This window comes from Oncorhynchus masou, chromosome 16, assembly GCF_036934945.1.
Source record: "Oncorhynchus masou masou isolate Uvic2021 chromosome 16, UVic_Omas_1.1, whole genome shotgun sequence".
NCBI lineage: Eukaryota > Metazoa > Chordata > Actinopteri > Salmoniformes > Salmonidae > Oncorhynchus > Oncorhynchus masou.
This window is the reverse complement of record NC_088227.1, coordinates 40,595,278-40,622,403: the sequence shown is the minus strand read 5'-3', so window position 1 is coordinate 40,622,403 and position 27,126 is coordinate 40,595,278. Positions and strand designations below refer to the sequence as shown.

At 44.7% G+C, this 27,126-nt stretch overlaps 2 protein-coding genes across 3 annotated transcripts in view; both read right to left on the bottom strand.

Annotated features, from left to right (window-relative positions):
• The window catches only part of ino80 (INO80 complex ATPase subunit), a 115,500-nt gene extending 104,649 nt beyond the window's left edge, over nt 1-10,851 (bottom strand). The window contains exons 1-10 of one of the 2 annotated variants that reach the window (XM_064991686.1): nt 10,691-10,851; nt 8,985-9,055; nt 8,528-8,727; nt 6,359-6,510; nt 6,051-6,118; nt 5,712-5,852; nt 4,265-4,385; nt 3,835-4,040; nt 1,798-1,851; nt 681-884 (exon numbers count right to left, since the gene is read on the bottom strand). In XM_064991686.1, the coding sequence (XP_064847758.1) occupies nt 681-884; nt 1,798-1,851; nt 3,835-4,040; nt 4,265-4,385; nt 5,712-5,852; nt 6,051-6,118; nt 6,359-6,510; nt 8,528-8,685 (1,104 nt within the window). In that variant the 5' untranslated portion in view covers nt 8,686-8,727; nt 8,985-9,055; nt 10,691-10,851. Of the gene's footprint in view, nt 1-680; nt 885-1,797; nt 1,852-3,834; nt 4,041-4,264; nt 4,386-5,711; nt 5,853-6,050; nt 6,119-6,358; nt 6,511-8,527; nt 8,728-8,984; nt 9,056-10,552; nt 10,670-10,690 lie in introns of those variants that run through there. The other variant, XM_064991687.1, reaches the window with a different exon arrangement.
• Nucleotides 10,852-11,853: 1,002 nt separating this feature from the next.
• Nucleotides 11,854-27,126, bottom strand: part of LOC135557950 (vacuolar protein sorting-associated protein 18 homolog) — a 42,614-nt gene continuing 27,341 nt past the window's right edge. The window contains exons 8-16 of the mRNA XM_064991682.1: nt 18,424-18,530; nt 17,801-18,083; nt 17,326-17,571; nt 16,827-16,961; nt 16,342-16,569; nt 15,932-16,072; nt 13,785-13,994; nt 13,265-13,504; nt 11,854-12,918 (exon numbers count right to left, since the gene is read on the bottom strand). Coding sequence (XP_064847754.1) covers nt 12,616-12,918; nt 13,265-13,504; nt 13,785-13,994; nt 15,932-16,072; nt 16,342-16,569; nt 16,827-16,961; nt 17,326-17,571; nt 17,801-18,083; nt 18,424-18,530 — 1,893 coding nt within the window. The 3' untranslated portion in view covers nt 11,854-12,615. The remainder of the gene's footprint in view (nt 12,919-13,264; nt 13,505-13,784; nt 13,995-15,931; nt 16,073-16,341; nt 16,570-16,826; nt 16,962-17,325; nt 17,572-17,800; nt 18,084-18,423; nt 18,531-27,126) is intronic.

The following is a 27,126-nucleotide window of genomic DNA, read 5'->3' as shown; positions in this document are numbered from 1 at the left end:
GGTACAGCAGTGTGTGATCCCCAGTCTCACCTCTCACCTCTCATCATGTTTCTGATGGTACAGCAGTGTGTGATCCCCAGTCTCACCTCTCACCTCTCCTCATGTTTCTGATGGTACAGCAGTGTGTGATCCCCAGTCTCACCTCTCATCATGTTTCTGATGGTTCAGCAGTGTGTGATCCCCAGTCTCACCTCTCTCATCTCCTCATCATGTTTCTGATGGTACAGCAGTGTGTGATCCCCAGTCTCACCTCTCTCACCTCTCATCATGTTTCTGATGGTACAGCAGTGTGTGATCCCCAGTCTCACCTCTCACCTCTCCTCATGTTTCTGATGGTACAGCAGTGTGTGATCCCCAGTCTCACCTCTCATCATGTTTCTGATGGTTCAGCAGTGTGTGATCCCCAGTCTCACCTCTCTCATCTCCTCGTCATGTTTCTGATGGTTCAGCAGTGTGTGATCCCCAGTCTCACCTCTCATCTCCTCATCATGTTTCTGATGGTTCAGCAGTGTGTGATCCCCAGTCTCACCTCTCCTCATGTTTCTGATGGTACAGCAGTGTGTGATCCCCAGTCTCACCTCTCTCATCATGTTTCTGATGGTACAGCAGTGTGTGATCCCCAGTCTCACCTCTCTCATCATGTTTCTGATGGTACAGCAGTGTGTGATCCCCAGTCTCACCTCTCTCAGCTCCTCGTCCAGTTTGCGTTGCTCCAGAGCCTCTTTCTCGGCTCTCTTCCTGTGCTCCTTCTCCACCTTCTCATATTTCTTCCAGTAGAGCGTCATCTCCTTGGTCAATCTCCTGGCCCGGGGAAGGGTTTCTTTACAATTCTTCTGGGCTTGGATGGCCGCCCTGCGCACTTCACGCATACACTGGTGGGCCAGCTGGAGACGAGGAAGAGATAACAGATTAATGAGATGGTACTGAGTTAAGGTCAGACAGACACTGGTGGGCCAGCTGGAGACAAGGAAGAGATAACAGATACACTGGTGGGCCAGCTGGAGACGAGGAAGAGATAACAGATTAATGAGATGGTACTGAGTTAAGGTCAGACAGACACTGGTGGGCCAGCTGGAGACGAGGAAGAGATAACAGATTAATGAGATGGTACTGAGTTAAGGTCAGACAGACACTGGTGGGCCAGCTGGAGACGAGGAAGAGATAACAGATTAATGAGATGGTACTGAGTTAAGGTCAGACAGACACTGGTGGGCCAGCTGGAGACGAGGAAGAGATAACAGATACACTGGTGGGCCAGCTGGAGACGAGGAAGAGATAACAGATTAATGAGATGGTACTGAGTTAAGGTCAGACAGACACTGGTGGGCCAGCTGGAGACGAGGAAGAGATAACAGATACACTGGTGGGCCAGCTGGAGACGAGGAAGAGATAACAGATTAATGAGATGGTACTGAGTTAAGATCAGACAGACACTGGTGGGCCAGCTGGAGACGAGGAAGAGATAACAGATACACTGGTGGGCCAGCTGGAGACGAGGAAGAGATAACAGATTAATGAGATGGTACTGAGTTAAGATCAGACAGACACTGGTGGGCCAGCTGGAGACGAGGAAGAGATAACAGATACACTGGTGGGCCAGCTGGAGACGAGAACACACACACACAAAGAAAACAGAACACATACAGACATTTAGTTTGAAGTAAAATATACAGAAAAACTAGACACAGAATTTGTCTCAGGTAAAACACAGAAACTTTTACACAGGGATACTCTTTCAAACATCGACACCAACAGACTAGCTTTTAATAGGTCAGGAAAGGCTTAAAACCAGTTTACCTTTTTGGCATTGGTAAGGACCAAGTTCTTGGCTGATGCTTTTTGCTTGAATGCCTAAAGAAAGATTATGTAATTATGAATATATCACTTCATTCCCATTCACGTGAATACATCACTTCATACCCATGAATACGTCACTTCATACCCATGAATACATCACTTCATACCCATTCACGTGAATACATCACTTCATACCCATGAATACGTCACTTCATACCCATGAATACGTCACTTCATACCCATGAATACGTCACTTCATACCCATTCACGTGAATACATCACTTCATACCCATGAATACGTCACTTCATACCCATTCACGTGAATACGTCACTTCATACCCATGAATACATCACTTCATACCCATGAATACATCACTTCATACCCATGAATACATCACTTCATACCCATGAATACATCACTTCATACCCATGAATACATCACTGCATACCCATGAATACGTCACTTCATACCCATGAATACGTCACTTCATACCCATGAATACATCACTTCATACCCATTCACGCGAATACGTCACTTCATACCCATGAATACATCACTTCATACCCATGAATACATCACTTCATACCCATGAATACATCACTTCATACCCATGAATACATCACTGCATACCCATGAATACATCACTTCATACCCATGAATACATCACTTCATACCCATGAATACGTCACTTCATACCCATAAATACATCACTTCATACCCATGAATACATCACTTCATACCCATGAATACATCACTGCATACCCATGAATACATCACTTCATACCCATGAATACATCACTTCATACCCATGAATACGTCACTTCATACCCATGAATACGTCACTTCATACCCATAAATACGTCACTTCATACCCATAAATACATCACTTCATACCCATTCACTCGAATACGTCACTTCATACCCATGAATACGTCACTTCATACCCATGAATACATCACTTCATACCCATGAATACATCACTTCATACCCATGAATACATCACTTCATACCCATGAATACATCACTTCATACCCATTCACGTGAATACATCACTTCATACCCATGAATACATCACTTCATACCCATTCACGCGAATACGTCACTTCATACCCAATCACATTATCAACTTTAGCCCCTCTCAGATATCCTTCAATCAGAGATCAGAGCAGAACAAAGCAGCTCAAAGTGCATGTGCTGATCTAAGATTTATTGTATATTTTATTTAACTAGGCAACTCGGTTATGAACAAATTCTCATTTACAATGACGGCCTACACCGGACAAACCCTGATGATGAATACATCACTTCACACCCATGAATTGTGCGCCGCCTTATGGGACTCGCAATCACCACCGCTAGTGATTCAGCCTGGAATCGAACCAGGGTCTGTAGTGACGCCTCTCGCACCGAGATGCAGTGCCTTAGACCCGCTGCGCCACTCGGGAGCCCCTTGGATCTGTCCATATAATCCTATTGATTCTGATCTAGGATCTGTCCATAGAATCCTATTGATTCTGATCTAGGATCTGTCCATACAATCCTATTGATTCTGATCTAGGATCTGTCCATACAATCCTATTGATTCTGATCTAGGATCTGTCCATATAATCCTATTGATTCTGATCTAGGATCTGTCCATATCACCCTATTGATTCTGATCTAGGATCTGTCCATATAATCCTATTGATTCTGATCTAGGATCTGTCCATATAACCCTATTGATTCTGATCTAGGATCTGTCCATATAACCCTATTGATTCTGATCTAGGATCTGTCCATATAATCCTATTGATTCTGATCTAGGATCTGTCCATATAATCATATTGATTCTGATCTAGGATCTGTCCATATAATCTCATTCACTATGATGTAAAAGGCTAAACTGATCCCAGATCAGCACTCCTACTCTGAGACGCTTTATGGATAAGGGAACTCAGTTCACAACAACAACTCACATATTTACAAAGATATTCATCCACTCCTACAGTTACCATTCGGACTCCTGTAGACCTCTCAGACTACACTACCCAGCGTACCTTGGGGCACTCCTTCTTGGCGATGGTGAGCCAGACTTTGCGTCGTCGTGCGTTCAGCTGCTCTACGGTCAGGTGTTTCTTCTTCAACATGGGAAGAGGGGCGTCATGGGAAAACTTGGCGAAGATCTTGGTGACATGCGGCCGCCCCTCGCCTGAGAACTCCCCCTCCCCTCTCTTCTTTTTCCTCTTGCCCTTCTTCAACTTGCCTGAGAAGATTAGGGAATATGGACAGGTACATTCATTATTGGAGACCAACGTGACATTTTCCAGGACGTAAGTAAACCTGTTCACTAGTAGCAGTATTAAAAATCTATACGATTCCCTCTAGAATTTTTTATATAGGTTTGTGGGAACAATCATCCATAAAAAAACGACACATTCAAACAAAGCGAAGAAAGACCGAAATAAGTAAATAAACTGCGTTTCTTACCCTTGAATTTCTTCTCCTCCTTGATCTTCTTCTTCTTGGGGCCCAGCAGGTGGCGCTGTTGTTCGTGGAAAGGGTCATGGGAGGAGAGCAGTCCAGTACTATAGTACTGATACTGCTGCAGCTGAGAGGAGAGGAAGGGTTACAAACTGGCATTTAGAGGAGCTGACGTGTAGAGATGTCAAGTTTGTATCTGTGCCTTTGTGGTGACTGTGACAACATGGGCAGTGCCATTCAGGCTATTGCCATTTTTAAAAAAGTAGTCAATTTTCTCCTTCTTTTGATGTTTGAAAACACTAATAGGTCTGGAGTCTTGAATGTCATTTATCTATTGTGGCCAATAGATGGCGGTAATTAAGACATGCCAATTTACAAACTAAGCAAACCAATTTGAAGACAACATACTTTTTTTCTTCTATTTTTAATTTAACCTTTATTTAACTAGGCAAGTCAGTTAATAAGAACACGTTCTTATTTTCAATGCCGGCCGAGGATCAGTGGGTTAACTGGCCGAGGATCAGTGGGTTAACTGCCTCGTTCAGGGGCAGAACGACAGATTTGTACCATGTCATCTCGGAGATTCGATCTAGTAACCTCTCAGTTACTGGCCCAACGCGCCAACCACCAGGCCGCCTGCCTCCAACCACCAGGCCGCCTGCCTCCAACCACCAGGCCGCCTGCCTCCAACCACCAGGCCGCCTGCCTCCAACCACCAGGCCGCCTGCCTCCAACCACCAGGCCGCCTGCCTCCAACCACCAGGCCGCCTGCCTCCAACCACCAGGCCGCCTGCCTCCAACCACTAGGCCGCCTGCCTCCAACCACTAGGCTACCTGCTGTCCCAAAAATGTCACATTGGTTTCCAATAATAGATGTAGTCCTCCATATTCTCTTCTCCTCTCAAGCTCTGCCCATTGGCTGATCCCTCCCAACCAGTTGACTACTTTAAAATAGTGGAAGTCCTCAATGGTAATGTCCATGCAAAAACAAATCGAAACGCATCGCTATAGAGTCATCGTTGTTCAGTCAATGCCATCACAACGAGCACAATAGTAGTGACGGTCGTGTGGCTGCAGTGGTCGTCACTATACATCAACAAATAACATAGTGTTATGCACACGCATGAATGCCTGTGTGTGTGTTTGTGTGTCTCGACGTGTGTGTGTGTGTGTGTCTCGACGTGTGTGTGTGTGTGTATGTCTCGACGTGTGTGTGTGTGTGTGTGTGTGTGTCTCGACGTGTGTGTGTGTGTGTCTCGACGTGTGTGTGTGTGTCTCGACGTGTGTGTGTGTGTGTGTGTGTGTGTGTGTGTCTCGACGTGTGTGTGTGTGTGTGTCTCGACGTGTGTGTGTGTGTCTCGACGTGTGTGTGTGTGTGTGTCTCGACGTGTGTGTGTGTGTGTGTGTGTGTGTGTGTGTGTGTGTGTGTGTCTCGACGTGTGTGTGTGTGTACCTCTCTGTCGTTGTGGAACTTGTTCTGGTGCTCCCTGGTGAACTGGTGCAGTCTGAGCATGTCCTGTAGCTCTTCTCTGGACAGACTGAAGTCAGAGTCCTCTGTGTCTGACTCACTGGTGTCGTCGCTCAACAGGATACTCTATGGGGGGGGGGGGGGGGGGTCAATTCAGATATAGTGGGGTGCTGTCTCTCTATATTCACCACTACAGACTGGCTTCCTGGACACAGATTATGTCTAGTTCTGGACTAAAAAAAACATGATCATTTGTTTCGGTTCAGGACTAGGCTTTGTAGTCCTGAACGTTAATACACTAAATCATGAATCAATGAAAAATACCTTGAGCCATTTCCTGCTCTTCTTCAGTTTGGAGAAGTTGTATAGACTGGCTTTGTCTTCCTTGTGTTCTGTGGAGAATTAAAATGAGCGTGAAGGAAAATCAAAGGTCTTTGAATAAAGATCTGGGTGAGATTTTGTATATGGATCCAGGATATTGCACTTGGTATGGAGTCAATGTTGGACATTAATCCAAGACCTTGGAATCCAGACCCGAATATATACACAACAGCTGGGAGCGAACACCACTGTTAAAGGTGCATGCAACTATTCGAATGTTGCAGGCAAACTCTCCCTAAGCTCCCCTTCACCTTGTGATGGAGTTCCGTTGAGGGTGGTGCCCTCGGTAACAAGCCCCTCCTCATCCAGGTCACATGACTCCTCTTTTATCGCCAAGGCTGCGTGCTGATTGACCGGCCTCAGAGAAGGCCCCTCCCCTAATCCGCCATCGTCGCTGTCATCACTGTGATATGACAAACATGTACACATGAGCCCAGAGTCATCCCAGTCACGTCATAAAGAACAGACATCTACTCCAGGCTTTTATTTTATTTTTTATTATTGATAAGGCACAAGTGGTGGCTGTGCGCCCGTGGCTCTCATTCACACAACTGCTCACTGTTTGCTACAAATATAAGTTGTAACTCTCTAACAAAGAAAGGTTTAGTGCAAGATTTTGGCAATTAAAATGATGAAATATGCAAAACCAAATCAAATCCGCCATTTCCAGGTGGCTAAAATTCTAATAGTTCGCCAAATTTCAGTTTATGTGACAATACATGCAAGTACAGTAGAGAGCAGGGGCCTGGGGCCCACAGTTGGTTTACATTTCAAATTTGCGCTAGCACTACACAGCTGATTCAAATAATGAGTGGAGCTTGATGAGTTGGTTATTTGAATCAGCTGTGTGGTGCTAGTGCAAAAAAAACAAACGGTTCACCAAGGGAGGACCCCCAGGACCGAGTTTAGGAAAAACCTTCCCTACAACACGTGTCAAACACGTTCACAATGGGCAGAGTGTCTGCTGGTTTTCGCTCCTCCCTTGTACTTGATTGATGAAGGTCCCCGATTAGTAAGGAACTCCCCTCACCTGGTTGTCTAGGTCTCAGTAAGGAACTCCCCTCACCTGGTTGTCTAGGTCTCAGTAAGGAACTCCCCTCACCTGGTTGTCTAGGTCTCAGTAAGGAACTCCCCTCACCTGGTTGTCTAGGTCTCAGTAAGGACCTCCCCTCACCTGGTTGTCTAGGTCTCAGTAAGGAACTCTCCTCACCTGGTTGTCTAGGTCTCAGTAAGGAACTCTCCTCACCTGGTTGTCTAGGTCTCAGTAAGGAACTCCCCTCACCTGGTTGTCTAGGTCTCAGTAAGGAACGCCCCTCACCTGGTTGTCTCAGTCTCAGTAAGGAACTCCCCTCACCTGGTTGTCTAGGTCTCAGTAAGGAACTCCCCTCACCTGGTTGTCTAGGTCTCAGTAAGGAACTCCCCTCACCTGGTTGTCTAGGTCTCAGTAAGGAACGCCCCTCACCTGGTTGTCTAGGTCTCAGTAAGGAACTCCCCTCACCTGGTTGTCTAGGTCTTAACTGAAAGGAAAAACCAGCAGACACCAGTCTCTCCATGGAATGAGTGACATCCCTGCCCTACGAGGTCCGGCACCTGCAGGTTCTGTTATACCTGATAATTAATTGCACCCACCCGGTTCCCAGATCTAAAATCAGACCCTGATTAGAGGGGAACAAAGAAAAAAATAAAGAAGTGGAACTGGCTTCGAGTGTGAGGGGTGTAGAGAATCATTGCATTTTCAGCTGTTGTACCAAAACCGAAAGTAAAAGAACCAAAAAACGAAACGTACCGCGAACTATAGAAGTAGTGCACATAGAACAGCTCTACCGCTTCTTCGACTTGCTTTCAATAATAATGACAGATCTATAGCTCACATTTCTATGTGAATTAGGATGAGTCGTCCAAATAAAGTGACATATTGCAGCTTTAAGAGTCAGATGAACTCATGGATACAATGTATGTCTCTGCATTAAGTTTGAATGAAGTTGCTAACTATACTTAGTGCAATTGCTAACAGCTAGCTGTTCCCATAGACTACCAGTCATTGTGCTAACGCTAGTTAGTAAGGAACTCCCCCTATGCCCTCCCAGGCCCACCCATGGCTACACCCCTGCCCACTCATTTTGTAAATCCATAAATTAGGACCTAATTTATTTATTTCAATTGATTGAGTTCCTTCTTTGAAATGTAACTCAGTAAAAAATCTTTTAAATTGCTGCATGCTGTGTTGCATTCATATTTGTGCTCAGTATGCCTTTAAAACGCATGCAGAGACATACAAATGGTATCCATGAGTATCCAAGTGTGTCTGTCGAAAATGGTACTGGTATATTACCTGAATATGTATCTGTTCATTATAAATAAGAGTACCATAACTATGAGTCATGACAACTCCAGAGTGGGGCTCTATAACTGTACTTTACCTGGATAGGTCTCTGTTGAAGACTGAGGCGGTCTGGCGGAGGAAGCTGTCAAGGCGTAGGGATCTCTCCAGGTGCTGAAGGTGAAGAGGCTTGGCCAGGCCTGATGACGACCATGCTGCCCCATCGTCGGCCTCTGCCTGCCCAGCCCCAGACGCCATGGAGGACTGAGACCTGTAGGCCCTACTAGGTAGGGATACTCACTGGGCGAGAGAAGGGGAGGGCAAAAAGAGAAAGGGGGAGAGAGGGAGAGGAAGAGAGAGGTCGGAGTTTAGATGGAGAGAGAGAGAGTGATAAGAGAAAGCAACCAATGTGGAGGGTAGAGCAGAAGTTGTAATATTACAGCTAAAGATTGTGTGTTTTTCAGTCAGGACCTCCATGTCGTCTCCCTGACAGCTAGTCTCCGCATGCAACATAACACTGACATGTGTTTGTGCAGAAATTAACAAAACAATGGAACCTTTCTAATGTGGGATATGGATATCCTCATTATCTCCAATCACAACTGTCAGTTCAGAAGATGTGAAAGGCCTGAAACAGAGAGAAAGAGCCACAAGTCACACACTGCACCACACCAATCACAGCTGTCAAAATGGACTAATGAGCGTATTCCAGCTGTGGACCTTCAAGCACTTTCATGTATCAGATTGAAAGAGCTTATGTTGAACTGATAAACATTTGTTGAACTGTCGATAGAGGAAATTGAGTCTAAATATGCTTGAATAGGTATGTACAGGCATGTTTTGTTTTTAATGTTTCAAGACCTTAAGTCAGAGGTTGGGGAAAAGTCTTAGGGGTGCTCTTTGACCCCAATCCTGAACCTAACCTATGACCCCAATCCTGAACCTAACCTATGACCCCAATCCTGAACCTAAACCTATGGACTCATTAATTAATGGTGACGCAGCGGTCTAGGGCTCTGCTAGAGTGCCCAGTGCTAGAAGCGTCACTACAGACACCCTGGTTCGAATCCAGGCTGTATCACAACCGGCCGTGATTGGTGGCTCACAATAAGGTGGATCACAATTGGCCCGGCGTCATTGTAAATAAGAACTGACTTGCCAAAGTGAAATAAGGGTTAAATGGTCACAACTCGTTTGAAATGTCCACAGGAGTATGACATTCACGCCACATAACACCAATCTGGATGTAAATACTTTGATTCCCACTAACCTGTAAAAAGAAATGGGGACTTTTAGGTAACTTCTATAAACAGAAACATATTTTATTCAGAGAGATCCTTTGTATGTCTATTGCAGGTGTGGGAAAATGTAGGCTTATGTAGGCTGGTTCAATCATAGAGATGATTGAGTGATAATGAGATCAGGTGTCTGCAAAGTGAATCAAGCCACTGTACTACAATCTAGCTAACCTGAGTTACAATGTTGCTAGCCTGCCAGAAAACACTCAGAGCAAAGCACAACTGATGAATGAATGTTCAGCTAAATTAGCTAGCTTGCTGTCTAACTGAACGGGGAATTAGCTGGCTAGTTAAGGCTAAAATGAACGTTTAGCCTCCAAGTTGCGATGCTACCATAATTTAGCTTACTAGCCTTAGCCTGTTAGCACTTAGCATTAGCTGTGTGGGCCAGCTAACCTCGTATGACATGTTAGCTAGCTGGCTAACGTTAGCTAGCTACCTACACAACACACGATATGACATGTATATCAAGGGTCAAGGTATGCAGCTACGTTAGCAAGGTAATTATATGTTGTGGTTAGAACAGGCATTGGCCAGCTGAATTCCTATTCAAAGAGCAGGTTAACTTTGACATGTTTGACTGTCTGCTAACCCGGCCTTTGTTACATTTGAATGGCTAACTGTCAATCTTGATACGTTTCTGATCATTTTTGAATTAATTAGGTATGAAGTTCCCACTCACTCTTTTTGAGTTATTCAAATGGGTTCTGCCCCTTTAAGGCTACCAACCTTCTCTGGACATATGAGTATTTTAGTAATACAATTCATTTGAGTGATACACAACTTTGGCTTGTTTACAGCGAGAGGCCTAGGAATCTTTCCAGTACCTATCCGTCCCCTTGAATAGACACGAGGGTCGTGTCAGAAGCCTCTGTTCTCGGATCCCCGCGATCTAATTCTTTCTCCCTCCCGGCCATCTTACCCCATTGCTCCCTCACCATATTACCTCCGAAACACTTTCTCACCTTGGCCCCGTGTCCCCCTTTTGCGCTCTCTCGTAGCTGCTGCCGACTCTCAGTTCTCTGACTCCAAGATGGCGGGTCTAGGCAACGAGTGAGTCTGTGAGCTTTGGGTCGACAGCAGCAGAGAGGCGGCCACTTTCTGTAACTGAGGGAGCAGGGACACGGCGCCATGGCGAGGATAGAGCAGGGAACAGGCAAACTAATCGAATGCAGAGAGAGTGACGATTTCGTATCTGCCCCTCAAAGGAATCGCTGCGGAAATATAGCAACACAAACATTGTAACAAGTATTTTAGAGTCAGTTCTGGCGAGAGTTGCCCATAAGTAGTAGTTCAAATGATTTATGCGATATTATCGTTTGCGATCCGAACTCCATTGGTGGAGTCTGTTAATCCCGAAGATTACCGAGCTACATGTTACGTCACTCACAGGGGGGAAAGTCGTTACGAGTATCGCGAGCCTGTTACATTTTCCGGAAAATTGTGTAGATTTCATGACTGATTTGATATGAGCTAAAAATGGCAAACAATACACAGGTGTTACAATGGAACTGTTTAGAAGTTAGAGCATAATCAATATGTACCCGATCCTGGTCCTCCTTAAGAAGCCTTGTGTGCATATGATGCTTTACTTTATCCCAAACAAACTTCATATTTCAATCTCATAGATTACTATGCATTGATGAGTGTAAACATTGAATTACTTGGCCAGTCCTTGTCAGTTTATGCATATTTATGAGAGGAAGGCATCTCACTCAATCCCCTAACCCACAATAAAATCATCCAGGTGTCTTAGCCGCGGTAACTTTGTATTTTCATATTCACCAGCCCAGCTTTCAGATTCTAAGACTCATTTTATTTAACAAGGCAAGTCAGTAAAAAAATAAATGATTGTTTTCAACGACGTTCTGCTTCGGCCAAACCCAGACAATGCTGGGCCAATTGTGCATCGCCCTATGGGACTCCCAATCACAGCCGGATGTGATACAGCCTGGATTCGAACCAGGGACTGTAGTGACGCCTCTTGCACTGAGACTGCTACGCCACTCAGGAACCCATCAGAGGAATTCATAACATTCATCATAACATTCATCATAACATTCATCATAACATTCATCATAACATTCATCATAACATTCAAAACACTTGAAATAACAATTCCAAAAGACAGAATTAAAGATGTGTTTAATTTTCATAGGTGCATTTTGCAAACCAAAGTGGGTTACATTGACCTGATCTCAGATGTCACAACATAATAAACTGTCAGCCAATGAAACGGGTGTGAAGAAAGTTCTCATGATGTCATAAAGGACACTAATAACAAAAACTGTAGTTTTTTTTTTACATACCTTTTATAGACCTATTCATGTCAATAGCCAGTGGAACTAACTAATACCAGTGAAGATTTATAAATAGGCATTCAATTTCAGAGAACATTTCACAAGTTAATTTGTTAATTTAGACAGATGAGTGTAAAAGATAGTGAACTGATCTTGTAATGTTTAAATAAACCAAGGTGTGTGATCCTGACATAGTGCAGTTTTTCTAAACTTCGCAGAGAGACAGTCTGTAGAATATATCATGTTACAGAGACACTTATAGGGCTTATATATGAGCGCCTGCATTCTTCCCCACTCCTGTGAGTATCCATCGCCCGGCACTGTGCAGCTGTGGCTGTACATCCCATTATCAAAGAGAATAACAGGTGATTTCCTGGCCTACAGTGTACACACTGGTCGGTTCCATTTCAGACAGCACACGCTGCACATTTCAGTCATTTCACACAAGTCTATTTCACCTCTCATCGGTTCAGACAGTTAAAGCGCATTTCACTAATTTCAGACCTTTTTCAGTCAAATTTTCCCACCTCATATCAGGCAGTCCATTTCAGACCAAGCTCATTTCAGCTCCCTGCTGCCAACCATTTAACTCAGAGCCAGCTGGACTTCTCCTCCTCCAACTTCTGTGGATCAATGAACGGCTTGTCGATCGACTTGATCATCAGCTCGCCGCAGTACACGCATTCAAACGCGATGATGTCATCGATGTCTGACTTGATTTGCTCACGGCTGACTCCAGCACTCTCTTTGCCCAGGCTGGCGGTGTCGCCCCCCTCCTCCTTCTCCTTGGGGGCGGGGCGGTGGCGAGACTTGGAGGTCTGAGTGGCTGCAGCCAACTTCTTCTGCAGCTCACCCAGTTTAGTCTGCTTGTAGGTGGACAGGTGAGGAGACACCTGAGGAAAGATCCACCGTTACAGTATGTGAGCTCCATATATGGTGGTGAATAATAAAATGGGTATTTAAACTATTGAATCTCCTGAAGAGATAGATAGAGAAGATGTTTTTTGGGGATACCCCCTCTAACTAATTTTCCTTCTGTATGTAGTGTACATAATTTACAAATATATGTAGTAATTACCCAATGACTCTTGTTTGCATTGTTAGCCATCTCTTTATGAAATAGGGTCAAAGGTTAAGGTAAAATGGTGTGCTACTGACCTACTGGTATATATATATATCTTTAGGCAACTGTTCATGAAATAGGGTCAAGGGTCAAATAAAACAGATTTGCACACTGACCTCCAGGAAGAGGCAGTCGTAGTGGAACATGTGACCACAGAGGAACAGATAGAAGGGTCTGTTGAGGAGGGGGAAGTCGCAGGCAGCACATTTCTCCTGGTTCTCCACCACCCCGTACTTGTTCCTCATCTCCTGGATGTCCTCTCTGATCCGCTTGGCGCTCTCCGTCGCCTCCTGCATCTCCTGCTTCAGCTCGTCTATATGCTGGTTGTACTCCTCTAAAGAGCTGCAGATAGCCTCCTGCAGGGAGGGAGGACATATAGCTTTGTCAACTTAACATTTTCCTACATGGGGATATTCATTTGGTTCCAACTCATCATATACACATATGCTAGTGATACGTTTGATTTGCCTGGTACAATGAAACCAATGGAAGTCACAAAAGTGCTCCGAGGTAAATGAAACACACCTCAAAAAAACACTGAACTTAAGTATATAACCTAGGTAGTATACTAGACCAAGGTCTGATTACTACTCTGTTGTGTGTAGAAGTTTCTTTGGGCTTAAGAAACACTACAACCTTGAAGTGGTCTATGGTGACGAAGTCCGGGAAGAAGGGCAGGATGTCTTCGATCTTGAGCAGGTTACAGCTGGACAGACAGTTCATGGCCTTCTTCACGTCCTTCTCCTCTTGCACCACGTGACGAGCGATCTTCAGCCACAACTTCTTCCTCAACTCCTCGTCATCCTCAGGCAGGTCAGCACATGACTTGGCCAGGTCCACATCCACCTGGAATAATAATAATTAAGGGTCGACAGGGTGGCCTAGTGGTTAGAGTGTAGAGGCGGCAGGGTGGCCTAGTGGTTAGAGTGTAGAGGCGGCAGGGTGGCCTAGTGGTTAGAGTGTAGAGGCGGCAGGGTAGCCTAGTGGTTAGAGTGTAGAGGCGGCAGGGTGGCCTAGTGGTTAGAGTGTAGAGGCGGCAGGGTGGCCTAGTGGTTAGAGTGTAGAGGCGGCAGGGTAGCCTAGTGGTTAGAGTGTAGAGGCGGCAGGGTAGCCTAGTGGTTAGAGTGTAGAGGCGGCAGGGTAGCCTAGTGGTTAGAGTGGAGAGGCGGCAGGGTGGCCTAGTGGTTAGAGTGGAGGGGCGGCAGGGTAGCCTAGTGGTTAGAGTGTAGAGGCGGCAGGGTGGCCTAGTGGTTAGAGTGGAGGGGCGGCAGGGCGGCCTAGTGGTTAGAGTGGAGGGGCGGCAGGGCGGCCTAGTGGTTAGAGTGGAGGGGCGGCAGGGCGGCCTAGTGGTTAGAGTGGAGGGGCGGCAGGGCAGCCTAGTGGTTAGAGTGGAGGGGCGGCAGGGTAGCCTAGTGGTTAGAGTGGAGGGGCGGCAGGGTAGCCTAGTGGTTAGAGTGGAGGGGCGGCAGGGCAGCCTAGTGGTTAGAGTGGAGGGGCGGCAGGGTGGCCTAGTGGTTAGAGTGTAGAGGCGGCAGGGTAGCCTAGTGGTTAGAGTGGAGGGTCGACAGGGTGGCCTAGTGGTTAGAGTGTAGAGGCGGCAGGGTAGCCTAGTGGTTAGAGTGTAGAGGCGGCAGGGTGGCCTAGTGGTTAGAGTGTAGAGGCGGCAGGGTGGCCTAGTGGTTAGAGCGTTGGACTGGTAACCGAAAGGTTGCAAGTTCAAATCCCCGAGCTGACAAGGTACAAATCTGTCATTCTGCCCCTGAACAGGCAGTTAACCCACTGTTCCCTCGGCAGTCTTAACTGACTTGCCTAGTAAAATAAAGGTTAAATTAAATTATTATTATTATTTACTGTGTCTCTTTCGGGAAATATATCTTGAATCTCCACATCACAGCTGGGAGAGGGAAAGCACAGGAGGAAAGTTACACCAGCTGGTTTAGGAAGGTTTTGTCCCCCCCCCCCCACTGTACGTAGCCAAAATAACAACATGCACGCTTCATAGATGCACTTTCAGACCCTGATTTAACATACAGTGCCTTGAAAAAGGATTTGCCCCCCCCCCCCCCTTCTAATTTTCTCTATTTTTGCACATTTTTAATACTGAATGTTATCAGATTTTCAACCAAAACCAAATATTAGATACATGGGACCTGAGTTTACAAATAACCCCTCAAACATTGGATGACATGAGTCCCATTATGCCTGGCAAAAAAAAACAACCTAATGCTGCATTCCACAGTAAGAACCTTATACCAAAGGTCAAGCACGGTCAAGCACGGTCAAGCACGGTCAAGCACAGTCAAGCACAGTCAAGCACAGTCAAGCACGGTCCAGCACGGTCCAGCACGGTGGTGGTAGTGTGATGGTTTGGGGATGTTTTGCTGCCTCAGGACCTGGACGACTTGCCTTAATAGAAGGAATCATGAATTCGGCTCTGTATCAGAGAAATCCACAACTGTGTGGAAGCCTTGGAGTCAACATGGGGCCAGCATCTCTGTGGAACGCTTTCGACACCTTGTAGACTCCATGCCTCGACGAAATCAAGGGTTTTCAGAGGGCAGAAAGGGGTGCGGCTCCATTTTAGGAAGGTATCCCTACTGTTTTGTCTACTAGCACTTTGACTCTCAGATGACGCATAAGGGGGGGGGAGGGGGGAGGGGGGTAAGCTCACTATTTTCACTTCCACTTTAAATCTTGCATGTGTGGCTGTTACAACATCCTGCCAATATTACATCGTCAACAATTAGCTACGTATTCATGAAAACACCAGCCAAGATCCTCACTTGTAGGGCCAGATCGACAGCTTCCTCATACAGCTCCATGATCTTATAGACCAGGACGCAGGCCTGGAGGTAACCATGTTCAGCACACAGCCTCAGGGTGTACTTTAAGTCATAGTGGATGTATGACGCGTGGGTACCAGCCTGTCAATAATAATAAAAACAACATTAAAAAATAAAATAATAATAAATTATCAATTCATGCATATTTGATCAAGATACCCAAGAACACTTACCAGAGGAAACTAAGTATACAACAGCAAATATAGGGCAAAACGTGACATTACTAAAAATAATTGTATATTATACAATTATCAATCAACATTTGGTCTGAGTCCCTATGGGCCCTGGTCAACAGTAGTGTACTATAGAGGGAACAGGATTCCATTTGGGACAGTCAGCCTTGAACCTACCCGTTCCAGGTACAACAAGAGACTATCAGGTTTGTACTTGGCGTAGAGGGACAGCAGGTAGTTGTGTATGGCCTCTTCCGTCACAGTGAGCTGGTAGACACAGAACTCCATGTAACGGATGGTCTCGTTGACCTGTTGTGTTGAACCCATCTGACTGTAGTTGACCAGGGCTGGGATCAGCTTCTTAGGTTCCAGCCTGGATCCCATCTGGATCCAGGCGTCCACCACCTAATGATTGAAGTATATTTATATTTTATTTACATTTTATTTAACCTTTATTTAACTTGGCAATAATATGTATTATTCATTCAAAAATACACATAGGCACTTCACATGCCATAAAAATGTACAATCGATCAAACTGAATTTAAAAAATACAATACTTTAACTAGGCAAGTCAGTTAGGAACAAATTGTTATGTACTTGAACACAGACAACAACAAAAAAAAACATTTCAATGCAAGCAGATAAAATCATTGCATCACCTTCTTAGGTATGTGTTGCATGAGGATGGGGGAGAACTTATAGAAGAGCTTCTCGTCGCAGTGCTTAGAGAGCACCTCCAGGGCGGCGCTATAGTCATCATGCTGACAGTGGTGGGAGATCACCCTCTCATAGTCCTAGAGAGATAAATAGACAGATTCTTTCATGTCAAACAGCAGCAGATAAAAATACATACTTTAGAAAACTGAAAATAAAGTCAGCAGCCATGAAGGGGCCTAAACATGCCACATCATTAGAGACCACCAAAAGAGACCACTCTAAATGGCACAATACAATACCACGCATGAATAGCAGGGCTGGGGTCAATTGTATTTCAATTGCAGACAATTCAGGAAGTACACTGAAATTCCAATTCCGATTCTCTTCAATGCTTTTTAAATTAGGAACATTTTGAATTGGAATTTGGAATTTGTCAGACAATTTCTGAATTGTCTGGAAATGAATTAGCCCCAAGCCTGGATAAAGAGCATCAACAGATACCTGCATGATGACAGAGAAGTAGACCATGTCGTCCACGTTGCCGTGGCTAGCCAGCAGGTCATAGATGGTCGTTCGGTTGTTATAGAGACACTCCTTGTGTTTGGAACTACTGAGGAACTTCCGGAACTCATCACGCGTCTCCTGGAACACCCCATGTTTCCCCTCGTCTGATTCTAGAAGCCCCAGGTGGTTCAGGTAAAGCTCAGTCAGCCAAGTGACCAGTAGGGTGATCTGGGTCTTCTCACTCTGTTTCAATCAATCAATCAATCAATCTTTATTGTCCCCAGAAGAAATGTTACTTTGCAAACAGGGGTAACATGATGAAGAAAAGTATAAAATATGTTGAAAACAGACCATACAAAAGACAAACAGGTTGAGAAGTGAGCAGAAGACAAGCTTCCGTTGCTCACTGTTACAGACAATAAAGTTGTATGGTTTTGAATTGTAAACTTAGGTCACAAAATGCATCATATACCTGTTTTAAATGATTGAGTTTCTTCAGCAGGAACTCTTTCAGAGCCTCGTCCTGTTTTGCCTCGATAAACTTCAAAGCAATCTCTTCAAAGTAGTTCTGGGTCAGAGCGTAGCATTTAGCGCTCTCCAAGTAGCGTTTGTTCTGGAAGCAGTGTTCTGCCTCCTTAGCCAGGACCATGTCCATGCACTCTGGCCGGTCCCGGCAGTACTCTTTAGCCAGGTCAAACTTGTTCATGCTCATGTACATCTGCCACACATCCCTGGCTTCTCTCTGGATGTGGTATCTGGATTGAGGAAGAAACAAAAAAGAGGAAAAAAAAATACTTACCGTCACACTCACTTTGTCTGTTCTTTGTAGTCGGATTCCACAGATGACAGTTAAACCTTGTTCAGCCACTAATAGCAGAGCTAGTCTGATTCCACAGATGACAGTTAAACCTTGTTCAGCCACTAATAGCAGAGCTAGTCTGATTCCACAGATTTGTGGCGATTGTAAAAAAAAAAATTAAACAAAGACTGCCAGATGAAAATTTTGTCGATCTTGATTGAATGCACTAACTGTAAGTCTCTCTGGGCACGAGTGTCTGTTAAATGACTAAAAAACTAAATGTCATGTAAACGAACCTGAAGACAGCCTTCTCAGTATAGATCCACACCAGGCCTCCTGCCGGGTCTTTGATCATCTTCTTCAGAGTGCCGAACTTATCAGGGAACACATCCTCGTACACCACCTGTCAATCAATCAATCAATCAATCAATCCATCCATTTCATCTATTCATAAAGAAGGGGGCTCAGTCAAAAGCAGTGCACTAAATCATACTACATTTTATTGGTCCCGTAAACATATTTTGCATATGTTATCGCAGGGGCAGCGAAATGCTTATTTTTCTAGCTCCAACAGTGCAGTAATACCTAACAATACAAACAAGTCCCAAAATATAAAATAAAGAAATGAAGACCTATCAGAACGATATATACATATATATTACATACTCTGAAATTGCTCGTTCTGATGTGTGTGTGTGTACACACACACACACACACACAGTACCCATCAGTCTGTACACACCGACTCATTCAAGAGTTGTAATTTATTTTTTATTATTTTCTACATTGTATAATAATAGCGAAGACATCAAAACCATGAAATAACTCATATGGAATCATGTAGTAACTAAAAAAAAAATTAAAATCAAAATATATTTTATATTTGAGATTCTTCAAATAGCCACACTTTACCTTGACAGCTTTGCACACTCTTGGCATTCTCTCAACCAGTTTCATGAGGTAGTCACCTGGAATGCATTTCAATTAACAGGTGTACCTTAAAAGTTAATTTGTGGAATTTCATTCCTTCTTAATGCGTTTGAGACTTAGTTGTGTTGTGACAAGGTATATATACACACACACAATACAGAAAATAGCCTATTTTTGGTAAAAGACCCAAGTCCATATTATGGCAAGAACAGCTCAAATAAGCAAAGAGAAACGACAGTCCATCGTAACTTTAAGACATGAAGATCTGTCAATACCTCACATTTAAAGTTTCATCTTTTGCAGTCGCAAAAACCAAGCGCTATAATGAAACTGTCTCTCATGAGGACCGCCACAGGAATGGAAGACCCAGAGTTACCTCTGCTGCCGAGGACAAGTTCATTAGAGTTACCAGTCTCAGAAATTGCAGTTCAAGTAACAGACACATCAACATCAACTGTTCAGAGACTGTGTGAATCAGGCCTTCAAGGTTGAATTGCTGCAAAGAAACCACTACTAAAGGACACCAATAATAAGAAGAGACTTGGGCCAAGAAACACAAGCAATGGACATTAGACTGGTCAAAATCTGTCCTTTGGTCTGATGAGTACAATTTTGAGATTTTTGGTTCCAACTGCCGTTTCTTTGAGACGCTGAGTAGATGAAGGGATGATCTCCGCATGTATTTCCCACCGTGAAGCATGGAGGAGGTGTGATGGTGCTTTGCTGGTAACACTGTCAGTGATTTATTTAGAATGCAAGGCACACTTAACCAGCATGGCTACGACAGCATACTGCAGCGATACGCCATCCCATCTGATTTGGGCTTAGTGGGACTATAATTCGCAGAGTGAAGGAAAAGCAGTCAACACGTGCTCAGAATATGTGGGAACTTCTTCAAGACTGTTGGAAAGCATTCCAGGTGAAGCTGGTTGAGAGAATGCCAAGAGTGTGCAAAGCTGTCATCAAGGCAAAGGGCGGCTACTTTGAAGAATCTAAAATCTAAAATATATTTTGATTTGTTTAACACTTTTTTTGGTTACAACATGATTCCATAGTTTTGATGTCTTCACTATTATTCTAATATGAAGAAAATAGTCAAAATAAAGAACAACCCTTGAATGATTAGGTTCTACAGTTCTAAAACTTCTGACCGGCCTTCAGAAAGGCTCCTTGACTTTTTCCACATTTTGTTACGTTACAGCCTTATTCATAAATGTATTAATACAAAATAAAAAATCCTCACCAATACCCCATAATGACAAAGTGAAAACAGGTTAAGAAAATTGTGCAAATGTATTAAAAATAAAAAACAGAAATACCTTATTTACCATAAGTATTCAGACCCTTTGCTATGAGACTCGAAATTGAGATCAGGGGCATTCTGTTTCCATTGATCATTCTTGAGATGTTTCTACAACTTCACTGGAGCCCACCTGTGGTAAATTCAATTGATTGGACATGCTTATGCTCCCGAGTGGCGCAGCGGGCTAAGGCAATCCATCTCAGTGCAAGAGGCATCACTACAGTCCCTGGTTCGAATCCCAGCTGTATCACATCCGGCTGTGATACACAATTAGGGCGGCACACAATTGGCCAAGCGACATCCAGGGTTTGCCAAGGTCATTGTAAATAAGAATTTGTTCTTAACTGACTCCACTGATTTAAAAAAAGGTTATATAAAATGTTTTAATTTATTAGGAAAGGAACACACCTGTCTATATAAGGTCCCACAGTTGACAGTGCATGTCAGAGAAAAAACTAAGCCATGAGGTTGAAGGAATTGTCCGTAGAGCTCCGAAACAGGATTGTGTCGAGGCACAGATCTGGGGAAGGTACCAAAACATTTCTGCAACATTGAAGGTCCCCAAGAACACAATGGCCTCCATCATTCTTAAATGGAAGAAGTTTGGAACCACCAAGACTCTTCCTAGAGCTGGCCTCCCAGCCAAACTAAGCAATCGGAGGAGAATGGCCTTGGTTAGGGAGGTGACCAAAAACCTGATGGTCACTCTGACAGAGCTCCTCTGTGGAGAAGTACAACCATCTCTGCAGCACCCCACCAATCAGGCCTTTATGGGAGAAAGGCCAGACGGAAGCCACTCTTCAGTAAAAGGCAGATGACAGCCCTCTTGAAGTTTGCCAAAAGGCATCTAAAGACTCTCAGACCATAAGAAACAAGATTCTCTGGTCTGATTAAACCAAGATTGAACTCTTTGGCCTGAATGCCAAGCGTCCCGTCTGGAGAAAACCAGGCACCGTCCCTACAGTGAAGCATGGTGGTGGCAGCATTATGCTGTGGGGATGTTTTTCAGCAGCAGGGACTGGGAGACTAGTCAGGATGGAGGGAAAGACGAACAAAGCCAAGCACAGAGAGATCTTTGATGAAGTCCTGAGTGCTCTGGATCAGGTTCTCAGACTGGGGCGAAGGTTCACCTTCCAACAGGACAACAATGCCAAGCACACAGCCAAGACAACCCAGGAGTGACTTCGGGACAAGTCTCTGAATGTCCTTGAGTGGCCCAGCCAGAGCTCGGACTTGAACCCAATCGAACATCTCTGGAGAGACCTGAAAATAGCTGTGCAGCAATGCTCCCCATCCAACCGGACAGAGCTTGAGAGGATCTGCAGAAAATAATGGGACAATCTCCCCAAATTCAGGTGTGCCAAGCTTGTAGTGTCATACCCAAGAACACTCTAGGCTGTCATCGCTGCCAAAGGTGCTTCAATAACATACTAAGCAAAGGGTGTGAATATTTTTATTTTTACGTATAAGTATAAATTAGCAAACATTTATAAAAACCTCTTTTTGCTTTGTCATTAAGGGGTATTGTGTGTCGATTGGAGGGGGAGAAAACTATTTAATCAATTTTAGAATAAGGCTGTAACCTAACAAAATGGGGGAAAAGTCAAGGGGTCTGAATACTTTTCTGAAGGCACTAATATATATAAATAATGTTGTGTATACACAGTATGGACAGTATATGAATATAAAAGGTGTGTATAGCAGTAGTTCTATAGGATGAGCCTTGACTAGAATACAGTATATACATGAAGTGGGTAAATCTGTATGTAAACATTCGAGTGACCAGTGTTCAATGACTATGTACATAGGGCAGTAGTCTCTAAGGTTCAGGGCAGGGTACTGGGTGGAGGCCAGCTAGTTTTGACTATTTAACATTCAGCCTGGAGATAGAAGCGGTTTCTCAGTTTGTCGGTCACAGCTTTGATACACCTGTACCGTCTCTGCCTTCTAGATGGTAGCGGGGTGAACCGTGGCTCGGGTAGCTGACCATAAAGGATATTCTTGGTCTTCCTGTGACGCTAGTGGTGACTGTTTAACAGTCTGATGGCCTGGAGATGGAAGCTGTTTTTCAGTCTCTGAGTCTCAGCTTTGAGGCACCTGTACTGTCTCAACCTTCTAGAATCTAGATGGCAGTGGGGTGAACAGGCCTTGGCTCTGGTGGCTGAGGTCCTTGATGATCTTGGCCTTCCTGTGACACCGGGTGCTATAGATGTCCTGGAGGGCAGGTAGTTTGCCCCCGGTGGTGCGCTGGGCTGACCACCTCTCCAGGACCCATTTGCAAGGTTCAGACCCAGGGCCTCAAGCTTAATGATGAGCTTGGAGGGTGCTATGGTGTTGAATCATGAGCTGTATTCGATGAACAACATTTTTACACAGGTATTCCTCTTGTCCAAATGGGATAGGGCAGTGTGCAGTGTGATGACAATTGCGTCTTCCGTGGATCTGTTGGGGCAGTATGCTCCTTAACTAGCCTCTCAAAGCACTTCATGATGACCTAAGTGAGTGCTACGGGGCAATAGTCATTTAGTTCCGTTACCTTTGCTTTCTTAGGTACAGAAACAATGGTGGACATCTTGAAGCAAGTGGGGACAACAGACTGGGATAGGGACAGATTGAATATGTCCATAAACACTCCAGCTAGCTGGTCTGGACATGCTCTGAGGACATGGCTGGGGACGCTGTCTGTGCCGGCAGCGTTGCGAGGGTTAACACACTTAAATGTGATACTCATGGAGAACGAGAGCTCACAGTCCTCGGGAGCGATGGTGGCCTTTTTGCTTGAAGATGGCAAAGGTGTTTAGTTTAGCCGGGAGAAAGGTGTCCGAGGCTGTTTTTTTTTATATAATCCGGGATTGTCTGGAACATTGTTCCCTCCAATTGTTTTCAGCACCGAGCATATTTCTGGTCTGCTGAGCGCAAACTGGAACATTGTGTGCAATTCTGTGCAACTTCTGGCACGCGTTTACTGTGAACACTGAGACTGTACCCACTAAGTTACTGTGAACACTGAGCCTGTACCCACTAAGTTACTGTGAACACGGAGCCTGTACCCACTAAGTTACTGTGAACACGGAGCCTGTACCCACTAAGTTACTGTGAACACGGAGCCTGTACCCACTAAGTTACTGTGAACACTGAGCCTGTACCCACTAAGTTACTGTGAACACTGAGCCTGTACCCACTAAGTTACTGTGAACACTGAGCCTGTACCCACTAAGTTACTGTGAACACTGAGCCTGTACCCACTAAGTTACTGTGAACACGGAGCCTGTACCCACTAAGTTACTGTGAACACTGAGCCTGTACCCACTAAGTTACTGTGAACACTGAGCCTGTACCCACTAAGTTACTGTGAACACTGAGCCTGTACCCACTAAGTTACTGTGAACACGGAGCCTGTACCTGCTTTAAGTTACTGTGAACACATGCAGCGTGTGACTTCAACCTGTTTATCCAATTGTCCTTCAGACAAGGAGGTGACTGAAAATGTTGTGTTGTTTGATGCAAGAAACCACTTTACAAAATTAATTATTATTCCCATACCATTATTTAGAACTAGGAATTAGATACAGTCCTTGGTTCACTCCAGACCGGTCTGCCCTTGACCAGCACAAAAACATCCTGTGGTGTTCTGCATTAGCATCAAATAGCCCCCGTGAAATGCAACTTTTCAGGGAAGTTAGGAACAAATATACACAGGCAGTTAGGAAAGCTAAGTCTAGCTTTTTCAAACATAAATTTGTACCCTGTAGTACGAACTCAAGAGTTCTGGGACACTAAAATCCATGGAGAATAAGAGCACCTCCTCCCAGCTGCCCACTACTCTGAGGCTAGGAAACACACCGATAAATCCACTATAATTGAGAATTTCAATAAGCATTTCTCTACGGCTGGCCATGTTTTCCACCTGGCTGCCCCCACCCGGGTCAACTGCCCGGCACCCTCCACAGCAACCCGCCAAAGCCCCCACCATTTCTCCTTCACCCAAATCCAGATAGCTGATGTTCTGAAAGAGCTGCAAAATCTGGACCCCAACAAATCAGCCGGGCTAGACAATCTGGACCCTCTCTTTCTAAAATTATCTGCCGAAATTGTTGCAACCCCTATTACTAGCCTGTTCAACCTCTTTCATGTCGTCTGAGATTCCCAAAGATTGGAAAGCTGCCACGGTCATCTCCCTCTTCAAAGGGGGTGACACTCGAGACCCAAACTGCTACAGACCTATATCTATCCTACCCTGTCTTTCTAAGGTCTTCGAAAGCCAAGTTAACAAACAGATTACCGACCATTTTGAATCTGGTTTCAGAGCTGGTCATGGGTGCACCTCAGCCACGTTCAAGGTTCTAAACGACATCATAACCGCCATCGATAAGAGACATTACTGTGCAGCCGTATTCATCGACCTGGCCAAGGATTTCGACTCTGTCAATCACAACATTCTTATTGGCAGACTGGACAGCCTTGGTTTCTCAAATGATTGCCTCGCCTGGTTTACCAACTCCTTCTCTGATAGAGTTCAGTGTGTCAAATCGGAGGGCCTGTTGTCCGGACCTCTGACACTCTCTATGGGGGTGCCACAGGGTTCAATTCATGGGCCGACTCTTCTCTGTATACATCGATGATGTCGCTCTTGCTGCTGTTGAGTCTCTGATCCACCTCTACGCAGACGACACCATTCTGTATACTTCTGGCCCCTCTTTGGACACTGTGTTAGCTAACCTCAAGACGAGCTTCAATGCCATACAACTCTCTTTCCGTGGCCTCCAACTGCTCTTAAACGCAAGTAAAACTAAATGCATGCTATTCAACCGATCACTGACCGTACCTACTCGCCCGTCCAGCTTCACTACTCTTGACGGCTCGGACTTAGAATACGTGGACAACTAAATACCTAGGTGTTTGGTTAGACTGTAAACTCTCCTTCCAGACTCACATTAAGCATCTCCAATCCAAAATTTAATCTAGAATTGGCTTCCTATATCGCAACAAAGCATCCTTCACTCGTGCTGCCAAACATACCCTCGTAAAACTGACCATCCTACCGATCCTTGACTTCGGTGATGTCATCTAGAAAATAGCCTCCAACACTCTACTCAACAAACTGGATGCAGTCTATCACAGTGCCATTCGTTTTGTCACCAAAGCCCCATATACTACCCACCATTGCGACCTGTACGCTCTCATTGGTTGGCCCTCGCTTCATACTCGTCGCCAAACCCACTGGCTACAGGTTATCTACAAGTCCCTGCTAGGTAAAGCCCCACCTTATCTCAGCACCCACTCGTAGCACACGCTACAGCAGGTATATCTCACTGGTCACCCCCAAAGCCAATTCCTCCTTTGGTCGTCTTTCCTTCCAGTTCTCTGCTGCCAATGACTGGAACGAACAGCAAAAATCACTGAAGCTGGAGACTCATGTCTCCCTCACTAGCTTTAAGCACCAGCTGTCAGAGCAGCTCACAGATTACAGCACCTGTACATAGCCCATCTGTAAACAGCCCATCTATCTACCTCCCTCATCCCCATACAGTATCTATTTATTTATTTATCTAGCTCCTTTGCACCCCAGTATCTCTACTTGCACATTAATCTTCTGCACATCTACCATTCCAGTGTTTAATTGCTATATTGTTATTACTTCGCCACCATGGCCTATTTATTGCCTTTACCTCCCTTATCGCACCTCATTTGCACTCACTGTATTATTGACTGTTTTGTTTATTCCATGTGTAACTCTGTGTTGTTGTATGTGTCAAATTGCTATGCTTTATCTTGGTCAGGTCGCAATTGTAAATGAGAACTTGTTCTCAACTAGCCTACCTGGTTAAATAAAGGTGAAATAAAAAATAAAAATAAAAAACAAATATTACAGACAGACAAATTATGCTACCCTCTGCCTATTGGCTACTTAGCATATTCAAGACCGTCTCAAAATCCAACACTGCCCCTTTAAGACATGAAAAGCTGTACAGAGTTTGTACTCTCGTAGGAAGTGACCACTCCCCATTGTTGACTACAAATGATTGGTTATGGCGCAACGGATTGTGTAGAGTATGGGCCTGAGTAGTATCTGTCAATGCAATAGAATCCTACTCTGATGTGTTCTGCCTACAACAAAAACCTCTTGCAGTTAGTTTTGCATACAGAGTCCTGCACAGTTTGTTTTGTTTCGGTAGGTTACATTGAAAGTGGCTAATAATACGTTGATTCGAGCACAATTCCCACTGTAAAAGGGAAACGTTGAGTATGTTAACTAAAAGTGAAGTTCAATCTCACACACTTAATGCTCTCTGCCCTTTCATGGGCTCGTCGGGAATTGCTCACCACAATGTTCTGAGTTCCCAGGAAGACATTTGCGGCAGAAATGAGTAGCATGCCCTGCTGGCTGTGTACTGGGCTAGAAAGTAGATGTATTTTGGTGCAGTGAGAGAGGGAAAGAGAGCGAGAGAGAGATAGAGGGAAAGAGTCCAATGGGAGCTGCGCACGCCCGCAGCTCAGAGGGAACATTGGTCTGGAGTCCCTGCCACAATCGTCTCGTGTCTGAACAGTTGAATTGCGACTGCACTTTTCTGAACTGTTGTTTTGCCACTGATTGCCTTATCGAGGTCATAGCTGTTTGTACATATCCATGTTCCCAGTCACCTTGCAGTGGTTAAATGTGGTTGTTTCAGTTTTATGCTAATATTTCCATCCGTCACAGTTTTTGGTAAGGATAAGTCCTAATCTTCTCAGTGGGAACAACATTCTCTATTAGGGATGCACGATA